The sequence below is a fragment of the Fomitiporia mediterranea genome, assembly GCF_000271605.1.
Source record: "Fomitiporia mediterranea MF3/22 unplaced genomic scaffold FOMMEscaffold_17, whole genome shotgun sequence".
Lineage (NCBI taxonomy): Eukaryota > Fungi > Basidiomycota > Agaricomycetes > Hymenochaetales > Hymenochaetaceae > Fomitiporia > Fomitiporia mediterranea.
In genome coordinates, this window is record NW_006760402.1 from 130,124 (window position 1) to 153,782 (window position 23,659).

The following is a 23,659-nucleotide window of genomic DNA, read 5'->3' on the forward strand; positions in this document are numbered from 1 at the left end:
AACAAAAATGATGAATCATCAAGTGTGACAATACTTATGAAAAAGGCAGTAAGTCATTGCATGCCAATAGTCAGTTTGACTAACTTTCCCATATATTATATGATCTAGCTCATTCTTCATTCACTTTCCTAGCCAAATCAAGTTGTGCCCTTAAATCAACCGACAGAAAACTTCAATCCGTTTAGAAACCAGTCTGCTTTTAATTCTAATAGCCAGCATACTTTCTATTGAGTTCATTTGCCCATGTAAGTTATGCTTTCAACTCTTCTGAAATCCAATGAGTTGGACCATTAAAATATGTACAGTGAAATGACTACCTCTGGCTATGGTAACGATTCCGTTATTCCTACAGACGATTATGGTGTTCAGTAAATGTTTCTGATTGTTTTATAATAATTTCATTTTGGACATGCAGTACTACACCATCTGGGACTGTGAATTAGTTTTATTATAGGCAGTGATTCCTTTGTCCATTCCTTCAACATTAGTGCAAGTGAATTGTATTAAATATCAGTTGCATATAGCTTCATGTTAACCCAGCTCCTTTTAATTTCACAAAATATGGATTGGACTGGACAATCCACTAGGTATACCTCTTGTTATCAACTTTCTTACGTGTCGGTGGTGCATGATGCCTGGCATAATATCCATTGCAAATTGAAGTCTATAAATCGCTCTACTATCACCTTCATCCCCTTTGTGAATCAAGAATCAAACCCATCAACACGTAGTACACAAAGAATTCTATACACGTATGTAACTGTGCTTCCAGCTCCCGATTGTATCAACGATTTGCTTCCTTCATCTTACTCTTTTTTTCGTTGTATTCTACGACCTCTATAAGGAAATTTCAGTAACAGATCCTCAAGACAGCTCGCCCTTGGCCGTTTGGACCAGATGGCCGAACTCTGAGTTGGACTATTTCCTCAAGAATCATAGCTACTCACCCCTTCTCTGACACTGGGGACAAATTCCCCTTCCGCCGATCCTAAGTACCTTATTCTTACAGGAATACTTCGAGTCGCAACTTTTGTATCCTTCGCAATCTTTGCTACACCCCAACCCTGGGCCAAGGATGAAGCCTTTACAACCTTTATACCCACAATGATGATTATAATGCAGGTTTTTGTTAGGAGTAGTCTTCATGATGAATGTATGGGTGGCTGTGGATGTAACTGCGTCGAGTATTGGTGGTGTGGAGTTTGTGATGTAGGCGTGAGTTATCAATATGAGATGGGAGATAATGTCTTTTGTGAATTATCAGAAACCTTAAAAATTAGGGCTTATGTATACACCAGTGGACATGCGCATTGGCCATTGAACCGGGTTTAGCGGAGGTGGTGAGCGACGCTGCCAAAGTTGTGGCAAATGCGGAGCTATCCTGAGGCTGGGCCCACACCATTCAAACATCGTTGGTAGGTGGTGCTACGTCGGGATGCGTGGCCGGTAGTTGCTTTCATTTTTCTGCTTCTCGTGATGGCGAATTCTTCTTCCGAGGTTACCTATATGTTGCAGACGCTGCGTCTCACGTAGATTATGTGGATCTATCCCCGTGCAGGTAATGTTACAACCAAGTCTCGAAAGGAAGTCGCTTAGAACTGTGTTCTAAAGCTGTCATGCTTGCATGGATGTCCTACGCTTTGACGCAGAGCTCGACCACAGTCACATAATGCCAAACAATGCTTGCTACTCACTGCATGTGGTAGGGTAGTCGCAACCCTGTGGTCGTAGAAGGAACGGTAGGCCCGGCCGGAAAGATATTCCCAAAGCGTTATTGTTTTGGACGTGCTTGAGCCAAAGTTGAGTGAGAAATACAAGGTTGGACAGTCAGTTGCGTATAGGCCGAATGTCTATATTGCTCGTAGATTGACCTCATATGGAACGAAACACCTAAAATAATACTTTGGCAAACAAAATAATTACCAATTAAATATAGAATACATTTCACGTTGCAATCCGCTCGTAATTCCCTACCATACATGACAATAAACAAGTCGTTTCAAGTTGAAATAGGTAGCACTTACATATCCGCACGTATGTATCAACGCAACCAGTTGCAAACAACTCGCCAGTCTGACTGAAATCCGCTGAGAGGACAGTGCTCCTTTGACCCTGTAGCATGAACTGGGCCTTCATGGTGCTCTTCTCGAAGAGGTACACACTATGATCCTTTGATCCACTTGCAAACCATTGGCCATCTCGGCTCTCTGTGATGTACAGTATAGAGTCATTATGACCAACAAAGTTCAGTGTATTAACGCTTCCTCGTTCTCCGCGTTCTCGAGCGAGTTCAGCCATAACGTCGCTACCTACAATCGTTCCTGGTGGAGGTTTTTCCACAGGAGGAGCAGGTAGTTCGCGCTTCGGACGCGAGGGTAAATTTGCATTTGTACCTCCCCGTTTGCCTGTCGGCTTGCACGAGGGAGGAAGTGGGAGTCGCCGAACAGGACCAGTTCCAAGAGCACCAATGTCCCAAACCTTCACCGCCTTATCGGAACTCCCACTGAACAGATTCTTACCGTCAGCTGAGAATGCCACGCATGATACGGCATCACGATGGCCTTTTAAACGCTCAACAAGATTTCCACTTTGCGTCTCCCATATGCGTACAACGGAATCCACGGACCCGGCAGCGATAAGATGGCCATCGGGAGAGATCGCGACATCGTTGATCCTCGTATCCACCTCCGGTGGCTCCTTTATATGAAGGACCTTCTTTGGTCCCGTATCTAACTCCCACACGCGTAACGTGCCATCAGCTGATCCAGAAACAAGGGATTTACCATCACCGGAGAACACGACTGAGGTTACCTGCCGCTGATGGCCTTGAAAAAGGTGCTTGACTTTTTTCGTCGCTATATCCCATATCTAGTGTAAACCAGCCATCGATGGAAGAAAATGAGACGGTCGCGTTTAGATGGTTTTGGCACACACGGCGTTTAACTCTGAGCAAATGAACGGCTACTCACCTTAATCGCGTTTCCCGGCATTCCCAGAGCCAGATATTTTGAATCGGGGCTAAATCGCAGAGCTTTAGCATGCGAGACATTCCTCGAGCCCATATTTCCAGTAAATAAGATACTGCGGTTCCCATTAAACGCGTGGTCCTCGCTTTCTTTGACGGACGTACCAAATTTTCTTCCGCGTTCGTGTTTCATATATTCGAATGATGTTTCCGCAATACGTTGCAAGGAGCCTGCCATCTGTAGAGAATCTCACGCAGCTTACGGGCCTGGACGAGGTCCAAATCAGTGCCAAGTCATCTTTTTCAGGAAAAATAGACCACGTACCCTTCAAGCTTCAGCTCGCATTCGGAGTACACGTTGAGGGTCCGTTTTAATCGAGGATTGAAAACGACAGACCAGCCGGAGCTTCTTGTCTTCTGTTCAGAAGGTGCATCCTCAGGTAGCACATCATCGACAAAAGATCTGACTAGGACAGGACGGTATGCAGATGGAAAATGAGGGATAGGTGCTGCTGATGAGTCTATACGTCGAGCCTCTGGTTCTGACAGTGTTAATAGTAAGACAAATGCATAGGTATGTGGCGTTGGATAAAGTATACCTGCAACATGAAGATCGGGGTTGGCATCTGCGTTCTTTCTCGCCGGATTGCGTGCGTCCTTCATCCTCGTCAATTTCTGGAGGATTGAATTCATGTCTGGGCGATCTGCGGGATTGCGTTCCCAGCAATCCAGACACACATCCCAAAGATCTTGCAATACCTCTTTTCCTCTAGAAGCCCAATATTCGGATACAGGTGGAAGTACAGGTAATTCATTTCGAGCTATGGCAGCTATCGCTTGTGAGTCAGATAGGTCTGCGAACGGTCGTTGCCGCGTGAGTAACTCCTTTGGTTAAGCGTCAACGTCGGTGTTATCTTAACGTAGATGAACTAACTCACGAAGACAGCCATTCCAAAGGCCCAGATGTCGGTCTGCTTGGTGTGACCCGTCGACTGCCCGGAAAGAGCAAGGAGCTCACATGCCAAATACCGAGATGTTCCTCGGATGCCGCTGCTGAAATTGACCAAGCTTCGCGTCGCGCTCATCATTCGGGCACATCCGAAGTCACACAGTAATGCGTCTCCGGTGTTCGAGACTAAAACATTATCCTAAACTCTTTCAACGATGCAGAAAAAGATAATAAAACAGACAAAACTACCGATTTGATGTCGGAATGCACTACGCCTTTGGCGTGAAGATAGGCGAGGCCTTGAGCAATTCCAATGACCTGTGCCTACCTTTAAATTAATACATGGTAGAGCAACGGTTGACGCACTAAATGCATAATGTCGCATTGTAAGTGTGCCTTTACATATGACCATGCCGATCCTCTATCCATCCATTCCGAGATGAGCAGCGGGTATCTGTATTCGTTGGCAAATGCAAAGCCTAGCAGCGGCAAGATGTTATCATGCTTTAGCTTAGACCAAACATAGATCTCCTTCTCGAAGAGCTATCACAAAAAGTCTGTTAACGCTGGGTGAGGGTTGTAATCAGGCCACGTACAGATTTGATATCTTCCTTCAAATAAAACCGTAATCGTTTAATTGCCACCCTTACTTTACCTCGCTCAGGGAAGCTACAACGTCCTTTGAAAATATCACCATAGCCACCTCCACCGACGAAGTTCCTTTCTTTGAAGACAATGTGCGAAGATAGGTCAAGGTGTTTTAGCTGGGCAAGTATCTCGGGCTGGACAGTCTCTAGGGGGTTTGTACAAGTGAATTCATCGCTCGAATCTGAGTCCGAACTCGCATTGCTCATGAGGGCGAAGAATGCTTTACACTGAAAAGCAGGATGTCCCCGTCAGCGCATCACAATTCACATCCTTGGGTAGATGAACGCTCTGTGCAAGAACCCGAGTAACGAGTTGCCGAAAGGAATCTACTGATTATTACATCAGCATTGGTCAATTACCCACTTGAAATTTTAGTGACTTAGTCTCCCTTTTCACTTCGCAAATCGCCAACCGGCGAATTATCACGCAGAAATAGTATGTAAATCTAATTAATATCACATTGGAAGCAGGACGCTCAATAATAGTTGAGTGACTTATGCGCTCAAGCAGCAATGTAGTTCGTTCACGTAACAAGGAATATGACAAATGACTGCCAGGTCATGTCAGCTGACTCAGCTCAGCTCTCGTGAAAGTCTATTGCTGTATCAGTGCATCAGGCTTCAGCAATCAATTCTTGCTTAGACTTATTAATATAGCTGCCAAAAATTCTTTCATTATCTACCCTTCTCTAAAGTACATCATCATGGTAAATGAAACTCCTCGGCTCATCGATGCCGTTTCTCAAGTGAGACGGGGCAACGGTCCGGACGTGTTGACAAATGGCTTCTTCTACCCGTCTGCACACTCACACTTCGTTCTTGATGACTGGTCACCAGACTCCAGCCTTTGTTCTCTACAAGCAGGACGAGCATGGCACTATCCCTGCAGGAGGTTTCACAACACAACTCTGCCAAGTAAGTCTTTATAGTGAATCCAGGCATTACCACACGTAACCACGGAATACAGGTCGTGCTGGGTCATTATCCATAACCATGTCTATGACGTGACCGAGTTTTTACCAGTACGGGATAACTAAGCCTGATTGGCAAGTAGGGAGTATTAATGATGATGATTGTAGGACCACCCAGGAGGAGCAAAGATCATTCTCAAATACGCTGGCAAGGATGCAACAGAGGCATTTGAGCCTATCCACCCGCCTGACGCGCTCACGAAGTTTCTTCCTCCTGAAAAGCATCTCGGACCAATTGACGAAGGCTCGGCTCGCATAATAAGTGAAGCATATCAACAGAGGAAAAAGACTCAAGATGAATTGCGCGTGGAGTTGGCGAGGAAGGAGAAACCTCCGTTGAGCAGGTGATAAGAATTGTTTACTCCTTTGATAGGTTATTGAAGTTGGTTTAGAGTACTAAACGCTCTCGAGATGGAGGCAATTGCGAAGAAAATCCTTTCGTATAAAGCCTGGGCGTTTTTCTCATCTGCAGGAGACGATGGTGTCAGTAAGTGTATCAGTCCGATGCTCCGCATTAGCAGCGCCTTTGACATGTAATGAACTAGCTCACGAGGAAAATATTCGCGCATTCTCGCGGTTTTTCTTCCATGCGAGGGTTCTTAGACCTATATCTAACTGCGACCCTTCAACGTCGATATTAGGGTTTCGCTCTCCGATCCCTATATTTGTCTCTGCCACTGGAGCGGTAAAGTTGGGTAATCCGGCCGGCGAAGCGTCGATAACCCGCGGTTGTGGGAGGACGGGAATTATTCAAATGGTCTCTTCCTCCGCTTCACTTTCCTATGCAGAAATAGATCAGGCACGCATAGACAAGTCGCAGCCACTATTCTTTCAGCTATACAAGATTGCGGGTGAACATGCGATAGATCGAGTACGCGATGCAGAAAGTCTTGGTTACAATGCGATCTTCTTGACCGTTGATGCACCTGTTTTGGGAAACCGCGAAAAAGATATACGTGCTCCGTTCGAACTCGCAGGCCAGGAGAGAGAGGCGAAGCGACTCGCAGCTCAGAACGAAGGTAGTCCAGAAATTCCACTGGATCCCGACACAGATTCAGAGAAGGAAAACATGTCTCCAGTGGCGAGGCTAGCCGGCGGAAGCGATGCGGACATGTCGTGGGAGAAGGTACTGACTCTCGGGTCCTCCATCTTGTTGTCTGACCTTGGATTGGTAGACCATCGCTTGGTTAAGGAGCGTGACCAAACTACCTATCGTACTGAAGGAAAGCGTTCTGCTTTCATTTTATCACCATTTTGAGCCTTACAGTCATTTAACACAGGGAATACAATGTGTTGAGGATGCAGTACTAGCTGCTGAAGCTGGTGTAGACGGAATACTAATCTCAAATCATGGAGGTACGTACTTCTGTCATGTAAAATTGAACTCCTTGTTCAACGATTTGTAGGCCGTCAGCTCGAATAGTACGTTTTAATCAAACGATCAACAAAACATCCATCTGATTTCAATTGAATGTTGCCATTAAGCTCGATGCCTTCCATAGAAGTCCTGTATCGGCTTCGTAAAGAACGACCTGATGTGTTCTCCAAACTTGAAGGTACGCAGACGAATGCCACTTCCTACTTTTGCCAACTAATTGTTATAATTATTTTAAAACAGTATACATGGATGGAGGAGTGCGACGCGGAACGGGTCAGTGTCTCCCGCCACTTCCCAGCCTCAGAAGCTGACAGGCTCGTGTTAGACGTAATTAAAGCTCTTTGCCTCGGTGCGAAAGCCGTCGGGATCGGTCGACCGTTCCTCTACGCTCTAAGTGTACGTGTTTGCTCCGCTAGTTCTTATCAACTCATCTAAGAGTCGTGATGTTTTCTATGTGATAACAGGCATACGGCGAAGAGGGTGTAGAGCATCTAGTTCGCATTTTCGAGTCAGAGATCATCCGTGGTATGCGGTTACTAGGTGCTACGAAACTCAGTGAGCTCGTCCCTGAAATGGTAAGCAAATAATGACTATCTCTGTTGTGAGCCCGACTTATCATGCGTACCTTCGTAACTTTGGTATTGCAGGTAGAGAAAGTAGATTGGCAGCCGATACTGGCCAGGCTTTAGCGAAATCAATTTGAGATCTTGAGCTTTTGTATAATGACATGTCTTTGACCTATTCGAATGTTTTTGGAGGACGGAAGGGACTTGTTTTTTGAATAAAAATTTTGAGAAATATGGATCACGCAAATAAAATTTACTTTCTAAACCTAAAGCGAGTTCGCATAGGCAACAGATGCTCGGCGGCGATTGAGAAATCTCCACAAACAAGATTGACCACGCTACTGCAAAATTGAGGTCTTTCAGAAATTCTGCTAAATGCTCTCTGCTAGACCAGTGGCCAGACTGAGACTGACCAGTAAGAGATTATGTAATTAGCGTCACGTTATCCTCCTCGCGGTCACGAGCTGAGTCTTTCTCTCCTGTCTCTCAAATTGAGTCTCAATGAGTCAATCCATCCATATAGTATGCTGAACTCACTGCGTCGTAGCTTTCCTCCAACAATACGACAGCTGCTCTCGGCTACATCGAACCGGTCAATTTCTCAGACAGAGATCTGTGGTTGGATAAAATCTGTTCGACGGCAGAAGAATGTATCCTTCGCTGTTGTCAGCGATGGGAGCTCAAGTAAAGGACTGCAGGCGGTTTTCAGGAAGGATGTCGTACCTGAGGGGTGAGTTCGCGTACCCGGTCATGTCAAAAAGCTGCCTACTAATGTGTCGAATCATATCCAGATTAAGTAATGGATGTAGTGTGAAACTGCGTGGAACGCTCGTTGAAAGTCCTGGTGCAGGTCAAGACAGAGAGTTTCGTGTAGAAACCGCGAAAATCGTCGGAAAGTGTGATCCGGATGTGAGCCTCTGACGAGCGACCTTCTCGAAGCGCTCCTAACTTTCTGCAGGCTTATCCTATACAAAAGCAAACGCTCTCTGTGGACTATTTACGTGACCAATGCCATTTACGTGCACGAACAGACAAGATTGGTGAAATGCTACGAGTTCGAGACTGCCTAACACGGTCGACGCATTCTTATTTTGAAGTCAGTACATTCCATATTTTTGCATACAGCCGAGACTAAGCAAGTTGTGCCAGAAAGAAGGCTTCATGCATGTTCACACGCCTATCATAACGTCCAGCGATTGTGAAGGTGCTGGTGAAACGTTTCTCGTTTCCGCCCCTACAACATCCTCGTCAGAACACACTACAGGAACGGATGAGATAGAGTCAAAGCACTTCTTCAAAAAAGAGGCTTATTTGACGGTCTCTTCGCAACTTCACTTAGAAGCTCTTGCTCACGCACGATCTCGCGTATACACACTTTCACCGACCTTCCGTGCAGAACGCTCGCAGACGAACCGACATCTCGCAGAGTTCTGGATGCTAGAGGCAGAATGGGCCTTCGTTGTGAAAGTTGCGGAACTGTGTGCTGTCGTAGAAGACATGGTTAAGTACGCTGTTCGCGCGGTCGTTGCCGAAGAGAGATATGAGGATCCTGCACTCGAGTCTCGTGTACTAGACACTTTCGCATTGGACAAGCGATGGACTCACATGACTTACTCGGACGCTATCGAGAAATTGCATGTTGCTTATGCTGCTGATCCGCCGCTCTTCGTATTTCCCCCAGAATGGTGTAACGGTCTGCAAAGTGAACACGAGAAATGGCTGGCAGAGAAGGCTGGCTCTCCTGTCTTCGTCACAGATTATCCTGCCTCGTTGAAACCGTCCTATATGCGCATGAATGATGACGGGAGGACGGTGGCTTGTTTTGATTTGCTTGTTCCCGGAATTGGCGAGCTTGTGGGAGGGTCATTACGAGAGGAACGGCTGGACTTTTTGGATGCGGCGTTGCAGTGTCACGGTCTGCTTGAAAAAGAGGAATACGGATGGTATAGGGAATTACGCAAGTACGGAGGCGCTCCACATGGTGGATTTGGACTCGGTTTCGAGAGGCTTGTTAGTGCCGTATCGGGTATACCAAATGTTCGGGAATGTATTGCAATGCCTCGTTGGGCAACTAGGATGCTGTTATAGAGCGACTTTTCTCCTTTGCGCGCCAAACTGAATTTTCTACCACAGGCTCATGTCGTCAAAGTTAAATTAAAAATAGAAGAACGAACAGAAGAGGTTTGGATGGTTGGCTTGGCTTTTCTTACGGTACTTGACAGGAGCAATGTGGACCAGTCGGCGAGATGACTCTGCTTCTCTATTACTGGAACAATTAGGACGAGGTGGGACAATCTGGAATTACTGGGGATACTATTCCCTGACATTCATTTCAGTCTGTGAGGTTGACGCTAAGCCAGTGCCGCCGTAACTCTCAGCATGAGTACCCGAGGCCTGGCGCTGTAACTTGATAAATTCTCTTTCGTCGCAAAAATTGCTGACGTCGCATGGTTCTAGAGTCTCATTTCCGGACTGTATGATTGTTACATTGCAGGCTTTGAGTATACTGACTTGTTTCTGAAGGGAGTACAGGCCTCTGCTTCCTGTGATGATGGGACTGACTGGGAGTAACACGAAGCCGAGAATACATGCAGCACCTTCTTGCCCATTGAAGGCCTGGAAGTAAACTTAGTGACTTGGTAAGTCTATTTTTTCTTCTAGAAGTAAAAGGTATATTTACGTCCAAATGTTTTCCCCAGCTCTTCAAAGCCTCATTCATAAAGTCAGCCTTTTCCGGCTGAGAACCACACGCAAATTCCTCTCGTTTGGAGCGTGTTTAAGTGCCGCAATGAGAAAGGCAGCTTACAAGGTGGACCAAATATTAATGAGTATCCTTATTGAGTGTTGAGGCGGATTTGTTCGCCTTTGGTGTGTCGTCCACACTCCCTGTGAAATTAATAGACATCTCACTGAGTTGTATCGTCCATAGACGCTGCTGCCGGCCTCGTTGTAGCTGGCAAAGAAATACCATGCAAACACGCTTCGGTGGATAACAGCGCTCGTGTTTTCCTGCATGCGCTTGTTCCAGTCGAGCGCTGCGCAAGTTTACCCGAAACTTTGGGCGAACTGAGAACCATGCCGAACGAAGCCAGGTTTGGTGGGTTGCAACTCTTGTACGTCAATTAATTGCTGGAAGAGCGGCTTCGTGGCGTAACTCAATGAGGCCAGACAAGATTTGGACGCCCATTGGAGTCAAATGATGAATGAATGGTTCTGTTTCGCTCTCGGCTAGTCAGAAGGCCTGTTTGCCTGCTGCTACTGATGTTGGAGGAGGCTCGGTGTACAAGGTAACGCGTAACTCTATGTTGGTATAGGGTCTGACCCGTGTTGTTCTCTTCAAACAGGGTAGTGGTCTGTCAGTGATAGGCGCCCATCAGCGTAGAACCAAGTCAATATCATGCATGAGGCAGAGCATTCAAACCGCGGTCTTTTCCAGACAATCCTGCTTGTTTTCATCGATAGGGCGTCAGAATTTCCCTTCTGTTTGCATTATACCCGCTCTTCTATTCCTTTTGACTTATTAGACATGCAAGTTTACCTCCACAGCGTGCACGGCACGAGGCAGAGTTATTTTAGGTGGTCTGGAGGCGCAACACGATGTGTCTAGCTGCTCTGCACAAAACGACTCTTTACGAAATGAATCGTACGTAGGACTTGACGAGGAGGGGACGAAGTCATCAAGGAATATTACAATGCACTGTCCCCGACACGTGTCTAAATAGATGTAAGATGGCATGCCCGTCTGTAGTATTACCGTATATAAATCACTATACAACACGCAAGGACAGTCCCCTCACCAGAGTCACCACTACACTTGGACTTTCTCTTATTGCCTTAGCATACGCTGACTATTTCGTACAAGCATCCTGATCTCTTACACGTTATGACATCCGTTTCCAAACGCCAAGCAGAGCCTGAAGCTAATGTGCTATTTCCGCATAGAGATTGGGTCCCTGCTCAATTGAAAGAGTCAGATCCTGGAACAAACGAGGAAAAACCTGGGGCAAACAAGGATAAGGCCCGCAGGCTTGTCCTGTGCCTTGACGGAACTAGCAACCAGTTCAGTTACGATGTAAGAGTCACATTATCTCTCGTGAAGCAATTAACAAGTATATTATTAGAACTCGAATGTCCTTGAATTCTTCAAATGTCTTCGCAAGGATGACAAGCGTCAATTAGTCTATTACCAGACAGGAATAGGGACATATACCAAATCTACCTTTGTCACCAAGCCAGTAGTTCTGGCGTCAATGTTGGCCGATGCGGCTATTGGCTGGAATCTCGAGGATCATGTTGAAGGTTGAATGACTAGTTAAATTCTCCTGCGAGTTCGACTGATGCTTCTGCTGGCAGACGCATATCGATTTTTAATGCAAAACTGTAAGTTATTTTATTCAATCAACTGTGTAAAAGTAAGAGTATTTATGTGATCTATATTTGACTTAGATAAAGCTGGGGATAAAGTTTCGCTTTTTGGATTCTCAAGGGGAGCATATACAGCCCGTGTACTCTATGGTTTTATTCAGAAGGTTGGCTTATTACCACCCGACAATCATGCACAAATTCCGTTTGCCTGGAAGGTCTTCATGGGCAGTGATATTAACGGGGGTTTTGAAGAATGTGCCAGATATAAGAAAGCATTCTCACTACCTGTTGAGATTGACTTTCTTGGTGTCTGGTACGTCTCAAATTTTCAGAAGACAGAGTATTTAAATGAACTTTGTCTTTTCAGGGACACAGTTGCATCAATTGGAATATCTGGAAAAGAGCTGCCTTTCGACAAGCCCTTGAATGGGAAAGGTCTTCGTGTTTTTCGGCAAGCACTTGCATTAGATGAACGGCGTGCAAAGTTTATTCCAAACTTTAAACTTACGGATGACGGTACTTTGTCAAGGAGTGACTTCGGAACTGGAGAACCACGTGAGTTGTATCTTGTTCTGAATATTGACCGTACTATTGACTTACTTGGCTTCTCAAAACAAAGCTGTGAGCGGCTGCGCCCTTGAAAATTCATCCCTAGAGGACCCAGTTCTCCATGCACGGAGCCGGGAGGTCTGGTTTGCAGGTTGCCACTCTGATGTTGGGGGAGGCTCTGTTCCTCACACGACACGTAACTCTCTGGCGCGCATTCCTCTGCGATGGATGATCCGAGAATGCTTTCGCATGGACACAGGTATCATATTTGATAAGAAGATGCTTGCGGAAATCGGATTTCGCTCTGTACCATTTCGCCCAGAGGATAAACTTCGACAGGAGAAACAAGTGAAAGCTGCAGACGACGCACAGTCGCTCATCAAAGCAATTCAGGGGTTCTTTCTCTGCAAATTAATTGGCTATATATTCGCAGCATTGTTTTGGCCAGCCATACGCCTGTTCAACCTCATTAGGTACTCAAGGTGTGTTCACAACATTCCTCGTAGACAACGTCACCCCAAACAAGGCGACCTCGAAGGGCAACACTGTGTTGACAACAAAGGAAGTACATGTTCCTTCGAGGACTCTTACAAGCAGCGACCTAATGACAGCAGGAAAAGTGATGCATGTACCATAGACGAAAATGGAACAGAACAGGACGAAGAACGACAAGATGCATTATCTCCGATTCATGATCAGCTATCTATGAGATGGTTCTGGTGGATACTTGAGTTATGGCCAATCATCTTCCGTCTACAGAACTCGCAAGGTGGCCAGCGAAGTCAGTACGAGACACGGTTCAACCTTGGAAAGGGGCGCAAGATATATGGAGATGCTTGGAATTCGACACCAAAGGAGACAGAAGACACGCGTCGATCGAAAGAGGACGTCGAAGGCGCGTGGTGGATAGAGGTGCATCGCTCAGTCCTCACACGCATCGAAGACAAGGAAAGTCGGTACAGGCCTCGTGCATGGTTTAGTGTTCTCGGGAAGGGCAAATTTCATTGGAAGGGCTTGCGTCCAGATTCAGAAAGCGATGCAGAGTCGGAGAGTGAACTGGACCCAAGAAGTAGTGAGGATTCAAGAGGCTGGCATCTGATTCGATGGGTAGATTAGCATTTGCATTCTATGAGTCCGAGAAAAACCCCCTGGGATTATCTCGTCTCTATTTTGTCTGATTTTTAATTATATGGGCAGAAGCATTGTTCCGACTATTAGTACTGTACGTTATCGTAAGGCCGAGTCTAGATATGCTAAGGTATTGCATGACGTTCCTACCTATTGCTGCATATGCCTTCCTATTCTAGGAATCCCATTCTAGGAATCCCATTTTCACTCATAGCGACTGGTATGGCACATCGGCAGGAACGACCATCATGGCATCACAGCTTCACCTCCTCGTCCGCTCCAATGCACACACAAAAGCAGTGCTTCAATGATCTCTCCTGATTCCTGATGCAAATCTCGTGAATCCCGAACGCTGGGCCTGGTCGAGGGTCGAGTGCGGGCAAATGATGTTCTGGACCTCCTGGCACACACCCTGATACGTAATTAATAACACGTGCGGAACTCGAGGGTGACGCACACCCAGTGACCCAAATATTAATCACACCTTTCTGCGTTTTGTCCAACTACAAGGTGTGCCACTGCACCTCATCGGTTTTCTCTCACAGAAATCGGATAGATTAAACTTTGTAGAATTATTTCGCCGAGTAGGCCATCTTCATGTTCCTCGACTACTTCAGAACATGAGAATCTAGGTACAGCAAATCCTGCCGCAGTTTGACGTCTGATCTTCAATCTCCCGCTGTTATCTACACACAGGGCACTCCAGCAAGTTCTAATGTACCTGAGATAGGTTCGAATGACGACTTTCCAGTCAGGCACAACTTTGGGTTCAAACATTTCAAAGCTGCTTGTTCATGTCTGTTTTTATTTCGAAATACATCATTTGCCGAAGAGAATGTATAACACAGAGTCAGTCCCACATCCCCTATGGGTTGAGAAACTAATGTGCCCTTACTCCCTACACCACATGCGTCACTGTTCCGCAATAACAAGGGGATTGTTGCGGTTTTCCTAGGCCAGGAGTATCCGACAGCCCTTAATGCAAGGCACGATACTAGAGTTGCAATGCATCGCGGTGGCACCAAAGGCACCAGTCTAACCATCTACATGGAAATATGTCATTGGACGACGCCGTCTGTGCGTTCATTGGGCAAGACAAGCATTCTTTCTATTGGTCCGTTGTTCCTAGGGATACGTCCGGTTGGCCGGAGCGGAATGACCAACTTTTGACATCAGCTCGAAGACCGACACTCCGACTTGCGATCTTCTCGTTTTGCTACAAGAACAGTTGCTTGAAATTCTAAGTGCTCTACGGCTTCTGATCCATCTTCCAATCATTGTATCTATCAGCAAGTACTCAGTGTTTGATCCTGGCACTGACCCAATCGTCGTACCGCCACCAGACGTCACTGAGACCTGTTGTTCATTGTGTAGAAAGGATCCGAGTTAATTTTGGATTCCCGTGCTTGGTTCGAGACTTCCATTCCCTACTTTCTAATCGTTTGCTCCAACTTGGCCTCTTTTTATTCACGAACCCCTTTCTTCCGTTGCTCGTTTCTAGGGATCGACATCCTCCACTCTGATTTGCCAAGCTGCGCTTGTGTCAAGGACATCGAAGAACGATAGCCTCCAATCAGATCGTATGGAACTCCGTGGTTCTTTAAATCAGTTGCTCAACCCGGCAACGATATCTTATTCGTGTAACCAGACCGAGCCGCAATTGACACGTCTTCGCCCCTTTGGAATACAATTTAACTGCTATGCACTTCTCTCTTCTCTCTCCCACTCCATCTTCATCTTTTCCCTCCCTAGACGAACAAGCTATCCTACCCTACAATGCCTTTCCTCAAAGTCTCCGACGCTGTCACTCTCCACTACCTCATTCCAAGTTGCCCTGATCAGGATCACCCATATTTGGATTCCAACAAGCCAATACTTCTGCTATTACATCCACGTCTTTTTGATTCCTATTTCTTTGCACCTCAATGGCGCGACGCTCGACTTGCACGGGGATACAATCTCCTCGCGATTGACCATCATTACCATGGCAAGACGAAGGCCGTGCTAGACGATAAGCCGTACGACTTTATGATGGTACGTGATATATATCGCCTGCCCGTGATTTGCATCTGTCGTCATACTGAACACCATGTCTCGTGGAAGATTGCAGCGGACTTACTGCATGCCTTAGACAAACTCCAAGTGAAGAAGTGCCATATCTTTGGGAACAGTCGTACGTCTGGATTGTACATGTGTGGCGCTCTAGAATTCGCCGAACGAATAGTGTTCCATAGTTGGAGCTTCCATTGCGTTTCGGATGTATGCATTGCGACCGCAGTTGGTCGAAAGTATCATTTCATGTGGAAAGCATCCGCCTGTCGAGGTGTGTTCATCTCCCCACCTTTCTTTTCTAGTTGCCCCTTCTTACATTGAACGGTAATTCTCCTATTCGGTCCGACGACTGACAACTGTGTCCATGTCGAACCAATCAGACGGAAGAAAATAAAGAACAGTTCCGCCTCCTGCGAGACGCGTGTTTAGACTATGACGATGATGGGAACGACAGGCTGGCGTCTGATGTGGTATACGGACTGCATTATATCTATTTCGGAGAGGAGACTGGAGCAGGTTTGTACTTTTTTTCGTTTCCCAGGCCGACTACTGTCGCTATGCCACGCGTTCTGACACCTTATTCAACAGATGCCATCATCGAGGAATGGGTGGCCACTTCAAACTTCCGTCCGTCAAACCGAAAACTCATCAATAAGATATTCTCTTCGCTTCTGGACAGAATCCCGCTCCCCCCGGACCAAGTCGCTTCTATTTCCTGTCCCGTTCTCATCATTCATGGAGGTAGGTTCATTACCTCCGTATTCCTGTATGGCATCCGAATTTACAAAATAAAATTCCTGCATACATTCGATGCGAATAGAGGCGGACGTACCGTATCCGCCGTCTGTGGCGTATGATCTCTACGACTCGTTGCCGAATGCACAGCGAGAATTGGTTATCATTCCAGGTGCACCTCACTTCCTGAGTTGGACACATGCGCAGGACGTCAACGATGTTGTTGTACGTTTCCTTGATCGCATTACCGGCATAGATAGTGAGGCCATCGGGCAACTTCCTATCAGTAAGTCTCGTCAGTTCGGCTACTTCTCCTGACCAAGTAACTAATTGGATTGGAATGCGGTGAATATTATACAGTATTTCAAAAGAAGAAGGCGTCTCTCTGGAAGAAACTTGTGACTTAACTCGTCGGATGTAAACGAATTAACACAATTGTTCTAAACTGTAAAACGATTTGACACGTTGCTCCGGTTTTTGGTAATATACATTACCTTCTTGGACTGGCTTTACCTCATAGCATTTTCTGCTTGCTATGCAAATGCGCCGATTAGCAGTGTATAATTAAGTCACTGGAATGTCACTATATCCCAGGAAAATGCACGCATTATTCATATTGTTTGGGCCCTAGCTACATGACAGAAAGTACTGTGACACAAGTTCGACGACCGTAATTCCATCCAATATGCAAATTTCCCCTCGCATTACTATATTCCCTGTTTATTCTTAAGATTGTGTTTGTCTAGAAAGCTGACAATTGGTGCGCAAATGTTCAATTCCGAAATACGTCTGTCGTCAGTTGCTCATCGTCATTCAATCGTCCTAAACATAGTACCTAGGCACTTTTAAATAACTGCGGTGTTGTTCCGGAAGAGAATTGAAACCTAATGGTTCGGTATTTGATCTTTTCTTACCTTCAAGCTCCCGATGGGATGCAAGCAGCAAGACCTTTTGCTGGTTGTACCCGAGTCACAGCAGTGCACTGCACCAGCACTTTCCAACCTATTTCTTAACAATCCTCAGACCTTAACATACTTTGCGAAGCACGTACCCAATGTGCGTCTCACTCAATGCCACGTAGTGATATTCCGGCTGGCAAACTGTATCGTGATTACCCTCTCGTGAATTGGCGTCAACTGCACGGATTAGCGTTGACTTGTACATGCATGGCTCAGCTGCTAAAATGTACATCATGACTTTATTAAACTATTAATGAGCAATCATTTAATATACAACAAGTACTGTGAATTCACTAAAGTAACGAAACTACAGAGTTTGATCCCAAAATTTGAAACAGTTCAAGTGGAAGACAATAAGAATGATCAAGTACGCAAAGCAGTAACGAACGGCATGCCGGACACTCAAAGATAACCCCACAGCCTCATCTCCTGCTCATCATTACTCTCCCTGATTACAAATAAACTGTTGCAACCGATGCATCAGGGATTTGTCCACCCCATCCTGGGGAAGCTCGTAAGCCTGCAGTAAATTTCGAAAGTTCTGACCTTGAAGGAAATCAGGTCACTGCACAACATGCAATGCAAAATTACAATGCTCACTTGCCAACCCCGTGAACTCTCCAGTTGTTCGGGGGAAATTTGCACCATTTGGCAGCGCCAGAGGCTGGAGGTTAGGGAGTGGCAGCGGCCTCAAGCGGGCATCGTCTCCCCCCCAAGCAAAGGCACGAGTATTCTGCTCTCGCGCATACTTCATCAATGTCCTGAACTTCTAATTAGCTATGGGTAACAGACAGAGGGAGAGACTGACATACTCGTAAATCAGCTCCACAGTGAGCTCTTCGCCATCGTCGGCTGCCAGATTCTGCAGAATTGTTTGCATGTTAATTGCAATCGTGGAGAGTCTTGCTCCTTGTTCTGCAATGTTGTGTATTTGATTCAACAAATTTGCTTGCTGCTGAGCCATTAGCATAGGTCAGTGACGATGAGACTCACAGTGGCGAGTCGACGACAAAGGATGCCAGACTGAAATCGAATCCCACAGTCACATGATGCGTCACAAGTCACAAATATGACGATGGTCACTCACACAATCGCATGTGATTGTCAAATTCGATTTCAATCTGGACTGGTCACTGATGAGACCGCCTTCGTCGTCGTCGACTCGTCAACGAGTGCCACTGTGAGTCTCATCGTCACCCTCTATCCTTCCAGCAACAAAACTCTGACCTATGCTAATGGCTCAGCAGCAAGCAAATTTATTGAATCAAATAGGTCACTTTGTTGTTTGGGCAGCAGAAATCACTACGGCTGCAAACGACATGCATACTGCCTTGCAAAATCTTATAAACAATCCGAACGTCACCGTCGATATCATATACGAGTATGCCAGCCTTTCCCCTTCTTTGTCAACATGGCTAATTAAAATTAAAGTGTGCTTGCCTATCGTGCACGAGAGCAGAATTTACGCGCCTTTACTTGGAGTGGTGACCCTGCCGAGCAACCACAATTGAAGCCACTGCCTCACTCTGACCTCCAGCCTCTGGCTCTACCGAACAGTACTAATTTCCCCCAAACTGTAGAACAATTCTTAGAGCTCACAAGTGAGCGTTGTATTTTTACATCGTATGTTGTGCAGTGACCTGATTTCCTTCCAGGAGCAGACTTCCAAAATATATTGAGGGCTTACGGGCTCCCCCGAGGTGGAAGTACCCTTGTCCTTATGAATCGTCTGAAAAGATTTATTTGTTACGCGGAAGATTAGGAAATGAGGCTGCAGAGTCTATCTTTGTTCGACATGCTTGACCATTCGTCTCGTCTTGTCATCCAATTGAATTGTTCCATGTCTCAGTAATTCTGTAACTTTGGTAGTACTACAGTATATGTTGTCTAATATGGGATTGCATTATATCTATTTTGGTGAAGAGACTGGAGCAGGTCTGTGCCTTTTCGCTTCCGAAGCCGATTATTGTCGCTGTGCCACGCGTTCTGACACCTTATTCAACAGATGCCATCATCGAGGAATGGGTAGCCACTTCAAACTTCCGTCCGTCAAACCGAAAAATCATCAATAAGATATTCTCTTCGCTTTCGCCAGAATCCCGCTCCTCCGGGACAAGTCGCTTCTATTTCCTGTCCCGTTCTCATCATTCATAAGGGTAGGTCCATTACCTCCGTATTTCCTATGTGGCGTCCGAATTTACAAAGACAATGCCTGCGTACATTCGATTCGAATAAAGGCGGACGTACCGTATCCGCTGTCTGTGGCATATGATCTCTACGACTCGTTGCCGAATGCACAGTGAGAGTTGGTTATCATTCCTGGTGTACCGCACTTCCTGAGTTGGACACATGCACAAGAAGTCAACGATGCTGTTGCACGTTTCCTTGATCGCGTTACCGGGATAGACAGTGAAGCACTTGGGCAACTCCCCATCGGTAAGTCCCGTCAATTGGGCCGCTTGTCTTGCTCAAGGAACTGATTAGATTTGAATGGGTTCAACATGATACAGTATTTCAAAAGAAGACGACGTCTCTCTGGGAGAAACTTGTGACTTAACTCTCAGATGTAACGAATCAACACAATTGTTCTAAACTGTAAAACGATTTGACACGTTACTCTGTTTTTATCTGCGATCAGTTTTTTAGGTGACTCAATCATCATTCAATCGTCTTAAATATACCTAGTTACATAGCTGTGGTGTCATTCCAGAAGAGAATTGAAACATAATGGTTTGGTATTTTGATCTTTCGTTACCTTCAAATTCCTGATGGACGCAAGCAGCATAACCTTAAGCTGGTTGTACCCGAGTCACAGCGGTGCACTGCACCAGCACTTTCCAACCTATTTCTTAACGATCCCCAGACTTTAACATACTTTGCAAAGCACGTACCCAATGTGCGTCTCACTCAATGCCACGTAGTGATATTCCGGCTGGGAAACTGTATCGTGATTACCCTCTCGTGGATTGGCGTCAACTGCGCGGATTAGCGTCGACTGTACATGCGTGGATCAGCAGTTAAAATGTACATCATGACTTTATCAAACTATTAATGCACAATCATTTAATATACAACAAGTACTGTGAATTCACTAAAGTAACGAAACTACAGACTTTGATCCTGAGATTTGAAACAGTTCAAGTGGAAGACAATAAGTATGATCAAGTACACTAAGCAGTAGCGGCGCACCAGACACTCAAAGATAGACGCCACAGCCTCATTTCCTAACTGTCATTATTCTTCCCCGTTGCAAATAAAATTTTCCAACCGATGCATCAGGATAATATCATTTCCATCCTGGGGAAGCTCGTAAGCCTGCAATATATCTCGAAAGTTCTGACCTTGGAGGAAATCAGGTCACTGCACAACATGCAATTCAAAAGTACGATACTCACTTGTCAGCCCCATGAATTCCGCCATTGTTCGGGGGAACTGTACGCGATTTGGCAATACCAGAGGCTGGAGGTTAGGGAGTGGCAGCGGCCTCAAACGGGAATCGTCTCTCCCCCAACCAAAAGTATGAGTGTTCTGCTTTCGCGCACGCCTCATCAACACTCTGAACTGCTAATTAGCTGTGGGTAACAGACAAAGGGAGAGATTGGCATACTCGTAAAACAGATCCACGGTGAGCTCTTCACTCTCGTTGGCTGCCAGATTATACAGTATTGCTCGCATGTTATTTGCAGCCACAGTGATTTCTGCTGCCTGAACGCTAATGTTGCCTATTTGATTCGACAAATTCTCTTGTGGTTGAGCCATCAGCAAGATATTAGATAAGCACTCGTTGACGAAGGAGGCAGTCATCCCACAGTCACATGCACGTAGGTACTCAGTACGCGTCTGTCACAAATCACAGGGACTTTTGTCACCCATCTGGACAATTGCATGTGATTGTGGAATTCGATTTCAGTCTGGACTCTGGATTGGTGAGACCGCCTCCTTCGTCGTCGACGAGTCGACGGGTGCCACTGTGCGTCTCATTGTCACCCTCTGTCCTTCCAGGAACGTAACTCTGCCTTACCTTGCTAATGGCTCAACCACAAGAGAATTTGTTGAATCAAATAGACTACATTGGCGTTCAGGCAGCACAAATCACTGTGGCTGCAAATAACTTGCGTGCCATCATGCAAAATCTTTTAAACAATCCGAACGTCAGCATAGACATGATATACAAGTATGCCAGTCTTTCCCTCTCTTTGTCAACATGGCTAATTAAAATTTAAGCACGCTTGCCTATCGTGCACGAGAGCAGAATTTACGCGCCTTTGCTTGGGGTGGTGACCCTGCCGAGGAACCACACTTGAAGCCACTGCCGCGCTCTGACTTCCAGCCTCTGGTTCTACCAAACGGCGTACACTTCCCCGAAACGAGAATACAATTCTTAGCGCTCACAAGTGAGCGTTGTATTTTTGCATTGTAGTTGTGCAGTGACCTGATTTCCTTCCAGTGCCGGACCTCCAGCATATATTGAGGGCTTACGGGCTCCCCCGAGGTGGGAGCCACCGTGTCCTTATGAATCGTCTGCGAAGATTTGTTTGTTACGAGGACGATTAGGAAATGAGGCTGCAGAGTCTATCTTTGGGCGTTGGCACACTGCTACTACTACTTGACGTGCTTGACCATTCGTCTCGTCTCGTCTCGTCATCCAATTTGAACTGTTCCATGTCTCAGTAATTCTGTAACTTTGGTAGTACTACAGTATATGTTGTCTAATATGAATTCAGCATTAGTAGTTTAATGAAGCCTCAATGGACATTCCAGTGACTAGGTCCCTACTTCTAGAACGGAGGTCTAGCGTATGTTGTCTCAGATTACAGCCCATACGATTATAAACCAGCATCAATCAACATTAGGAACCAAAAGATGCACACACCTGTCCCGCGTATATCACGGCAGACACGAGTCCGACGTCCCTATCGTCGGCATACTCTACACGCGTTCCACGGGGAACGGCACTGTCCTTTATTCTCTTCCGTCTGATAATTGATTGGGCTCGATGTGAATACAGGGACCACATAGGTGAATTTGAGTTTAGCGTGAGAATAAGCGATCAGAAAAGGAAAACGGTAAGAGAAAATCGCTTCAATAGGTGAATATTTTAATGATACTTCCCAACTGTAGTCATTCGAAACGAAACGCAATGGGTGCTTCTACTAAAAGAAACTCAATCTATCAATGAGTCCTAGAGCAGGTAGAACATACAGCGTAGATGTACAACGGTTGCCGAAGATGTGACACTTCTTCGCTTTGAGTTTGTCCAATTTATGCATAATGCAACACGTTTGCCACAATATTAATTAATCTTCTGAGTCGTATGGCTTGTCATCGAGCATGGCCTTCATCTTACAATGGTAATAGTGGTCAATTGGAAGAAGGTTGTACCCTTGGGCCCTGGCCGAGGCGAACATCACATCATTGAGGCGTAAAGAGACAGGAATCGAAGAGACGCCGACGTAAGAGTAGGAGGATTGACTATTGAAGTACTAACTAATTGTTTAATCACACGGTCATTATCCCGAGACATGGAACAGTTCAAGTGGAAGGAGAGTAGGACGGTGATTCAACAATCAACCTCAAAGTAGCAATAACTTAACTTGTTCCCCCTTCCCAATTACCATTACGGCGGATAGCAAGTAAACCTTCGTAGAGCATCACGAAAAAGTCTTAAGTATTATACTTGCTTGTAATCTTGTATATTTTATATATTTTATAAAATTTGTCCAATTACTTATAATCTTCCTGGGGGGTTAAGCAAGGAAAGTACAATGTTAAATAAGCAAGAAAAAATACTTTTAAAACTTGGCAATTTCCAATATAATTTTATAAATTGTCAAGTTATACAAGTGATTATAATATACTGCCTAAATTACAAGGTTAAAACATACTTATTAATTTGTGACAGTATAATATCGGCTTATAATGCTTACAAGTCATTACAAGTGTTTGAATAGCTTTCTTTTGCTTACTATACAATTTATATCAAATAATTAATCAAATATAATTATATTTAAATTATAGAATACAAAAATAGGAAATAATATGCTATTTCTACGGTCCCAACCTCTACACCACCAGCTGCCTCTGCCTCATTATTCTGTGAGTGGGATTCGTGTTGGAAAAGGATGAACGCATCCTCAGGCCGTTTGATGTAGTCTTCGTCACCACGTTTGGTCGTCACTCGGGACCTGTGAGTCAAATTGCGTGTGCGTGTGGGATGAGGTCGAGCAGGTTGTGGAGGTTGAGGCTGTGCCTGTTAGACAGGTTTAGAGTAGTTAGCAAGTGACAATAGGAGATAAAAGGTGGACGTACTGCGACAGCGTGTAGTGAGTGTGAGTAGTGCATACAGGTTGAGATCTGGAGCGTGAACAAGTTGATTCAGGCTGTAGACAAAGCTG

The 23,659-nt window shown here is 45.6% G+C and overlaps 8 protein-coding genes across 8 annotated transcripts; 6 read left to right on the top strand and 2 right to left on the bottom strand.

Moving 5' to 3' along the window:
* Nucleotides 1-1,382: 1,382 nt before the first annotated feature.
* FOMMEDRAFT_114383 (WD40 repeat-like protein) lies at nt 1,383-4,702 on the bottom strand. Its single transcript, XM_007271414.1, has 11 exons — nt 4,511-4,702; nt 4,281-4,457; nt 4,164-4,232; nt 3,904-4,113; nt 3,565-3,850; nt 3,291-3,507; nt 3,131-3,232; nt 2,970-3,081; nt 2,025-2,868; nt 1,695-1,970; nt 1,383-1,638 (listed from the first exon to the last, which is right to left on the bottom strand). The coding sequence occupies exons 2-10, from the start codon at nt 4,341-4,343 to the stop codon at nt 1,945-1,947; spliced, it is 1,929 nt and encodes a 642-aa protein (XP_007271476.1). The 5' UTR covers nt 4,344-4,457; nt 4,511-4,702; the 3' UTR covers nt 1,383-1,638; nt 1,695-1,944.
* Nucleotides 4,703-5,432: 730 nt separating this feature from the next.
* FOMMEDRAFT_114387 (uncharacterized protein) lies at nt 5,433-7,686 on the top strand (the record flags this gene model as incomplete). Its single annotated transcript, XM_007271415.1, has 13 exons — nt 5,433-5,476; nt 5,529-5,583; nt 5,641-5,876; nt 5,925-6,019; nt 6,078-6,658; nt 6,708-6,755; nt 6,813-6,888; nt 6,939-6,954; nt 7,018-7,088; nt 7,151-7,183; nt 7,236-7,306; nt 7,375-7,485; nt 7,558-7,686. 13 exons carry the CDS (start codon nt 5,433-5,435, stop codon nt 7,597-7,599), a joined length of 1,479 nt encoding a protein of 492 aa, XP_007271477.1. The 3' UTR covers nt 7,600-7,686.
* A 308-nt stretch (nt 7,687-7,994) lies between these two features.
* On the top strand, nt 7,995-9,564 carry FOMMEDRAFT_114389 (asparaginyl-tRNA synthetase; the record flags this gene model as incomplete). Its single annotated transcript, XM_007271416.1, has 4 exons — nt 7,995-8,206; nt 8,268-8,385; nt 8,435-8,572; nt 8,626-9,564. Exons 1-4 carry the CDS (start codon nt 8,001-8,003, stop codon nt 9,562-9,564), a joined length of 1,401 nt encoding a protein of 466 aa, XP_007271478.1. The 5' UTR covers nt 7,995-8,000.
* A 1,795-nt stretch (nt 9,565-11,359) lies between these two features.
* Nucleotides 11,360-13,506, top strand: FOMMEDRAFT_31962 (uncharacterized protein; the record flags this gene model as incomplete). Its single annotated transcript, XM_007271368.1, has 7 exons — nt 11,360-11,548; nt 11,598-11,775; nt 11,830-11,856; nt 11,923-12,154; nt 12,209-12,396; nt 12,497-12,872; nt 12,897-13,506. The coding sequence occupies 7 exons, from the start codon at nt 11,360-11,362 to the stop codon at nt 13,504-13,506; spliced, it is 1,800 nt and encodes a 599-aa protein (XP_007271430.1).
* A 1,788-nt stretch (nt 13,507-15,294) lies between these two features.
* On the top strand, nt 15,295-16,712 carry FOMMEDRAFT_149254 (alpha/beta-hydrolase; the record flags this gene model as incomplete). The annotated part of the gene is made up of 7 exons (XM_007271417.1): nt 15,295-15,552; nt 15,622-15,691; nt 15,753-15,841; nt 15,951-16,086; nt 16,159-16,311; nt 16,391-16,591; nt 16,666-16,712. The coding sequence occupies 7 exons, from the start codon at nt 15,295-15,297 to the stop codon at nt 16,710-16,712; spliced, it is 954 nt and encodes a 317-aa protein (XP_007271479.1).
* A 799-nt stretch (nt 16,713-17,511) lies between these two features.
* FOMMEDRAFT_171145 (uncharacterized protein) lies at nt 17,512-18,228 on the bottom strand (the record flags this gene model as incomplete). Its single annotated transcript, XM_007271418.1, has 3 exons — nt 17,512-17,810; nt 17,865-18,025; nt 18,077-18,228. The coding sequence occupies 3 exons, from the start codon at nt 18,226-18,228 to the stop codon at nt 17,704-17,706; spliced, it is 420 nt and encodes a 139-aa protein (XP_007271480.1). The 3' UTR covers nt 17,512-17,703.
* A 105-nt stretch (nt 18,229-18,333) lies between these two features.
* FOMMEDRAFT_171146 (uncharacterized protein) lies at nt 18,334-19,567 on the top strand (the record flags this gene model as incomplete). The annotated part of the gene is made up of 6 exons (XM_007271419.1): nt 18,334-18,444; nt 18,509-18,645; nt 18,696-18,865; nt 18,920-18,970; nt 19,270-19,380; nt 19,425-19,567. 6 exons carry the CDS (start codon nt 18,334-18,336, stop codon nt 19,565-19,567), a joined length of 723 nt encoding a protein of 240 aa, XP_007271481.1.
* A 1,103-nt stretch (nt 19,568-20,670) lies between these two features.
* FOMMEDRAFT_161946 (uncharacterized protein) lies at nt 20,671-21,874 on the top strand (the record flags this gene model as incomplete). Its single annotated transcript, XM_007271420.1, has 7 exons — nt 20,671-20,781; nt 20,837-20,889; nt 21,027-21,096; nt 21,175-21,234; nt 21,347-21,438; nt 21,489-21,658; nt 21,726-21,874. The coding sequence occupies 7 exons, from the start codon at nt 20,671-20,673 to the stop codon at nt 21,872-21,874; spliced, it is 705 nt and encodes a 234-aa protein (XP_007271482.1).
* Between the last annotated feature and the right edge of the window lie 1,785 nt (nt 21,875-23,659).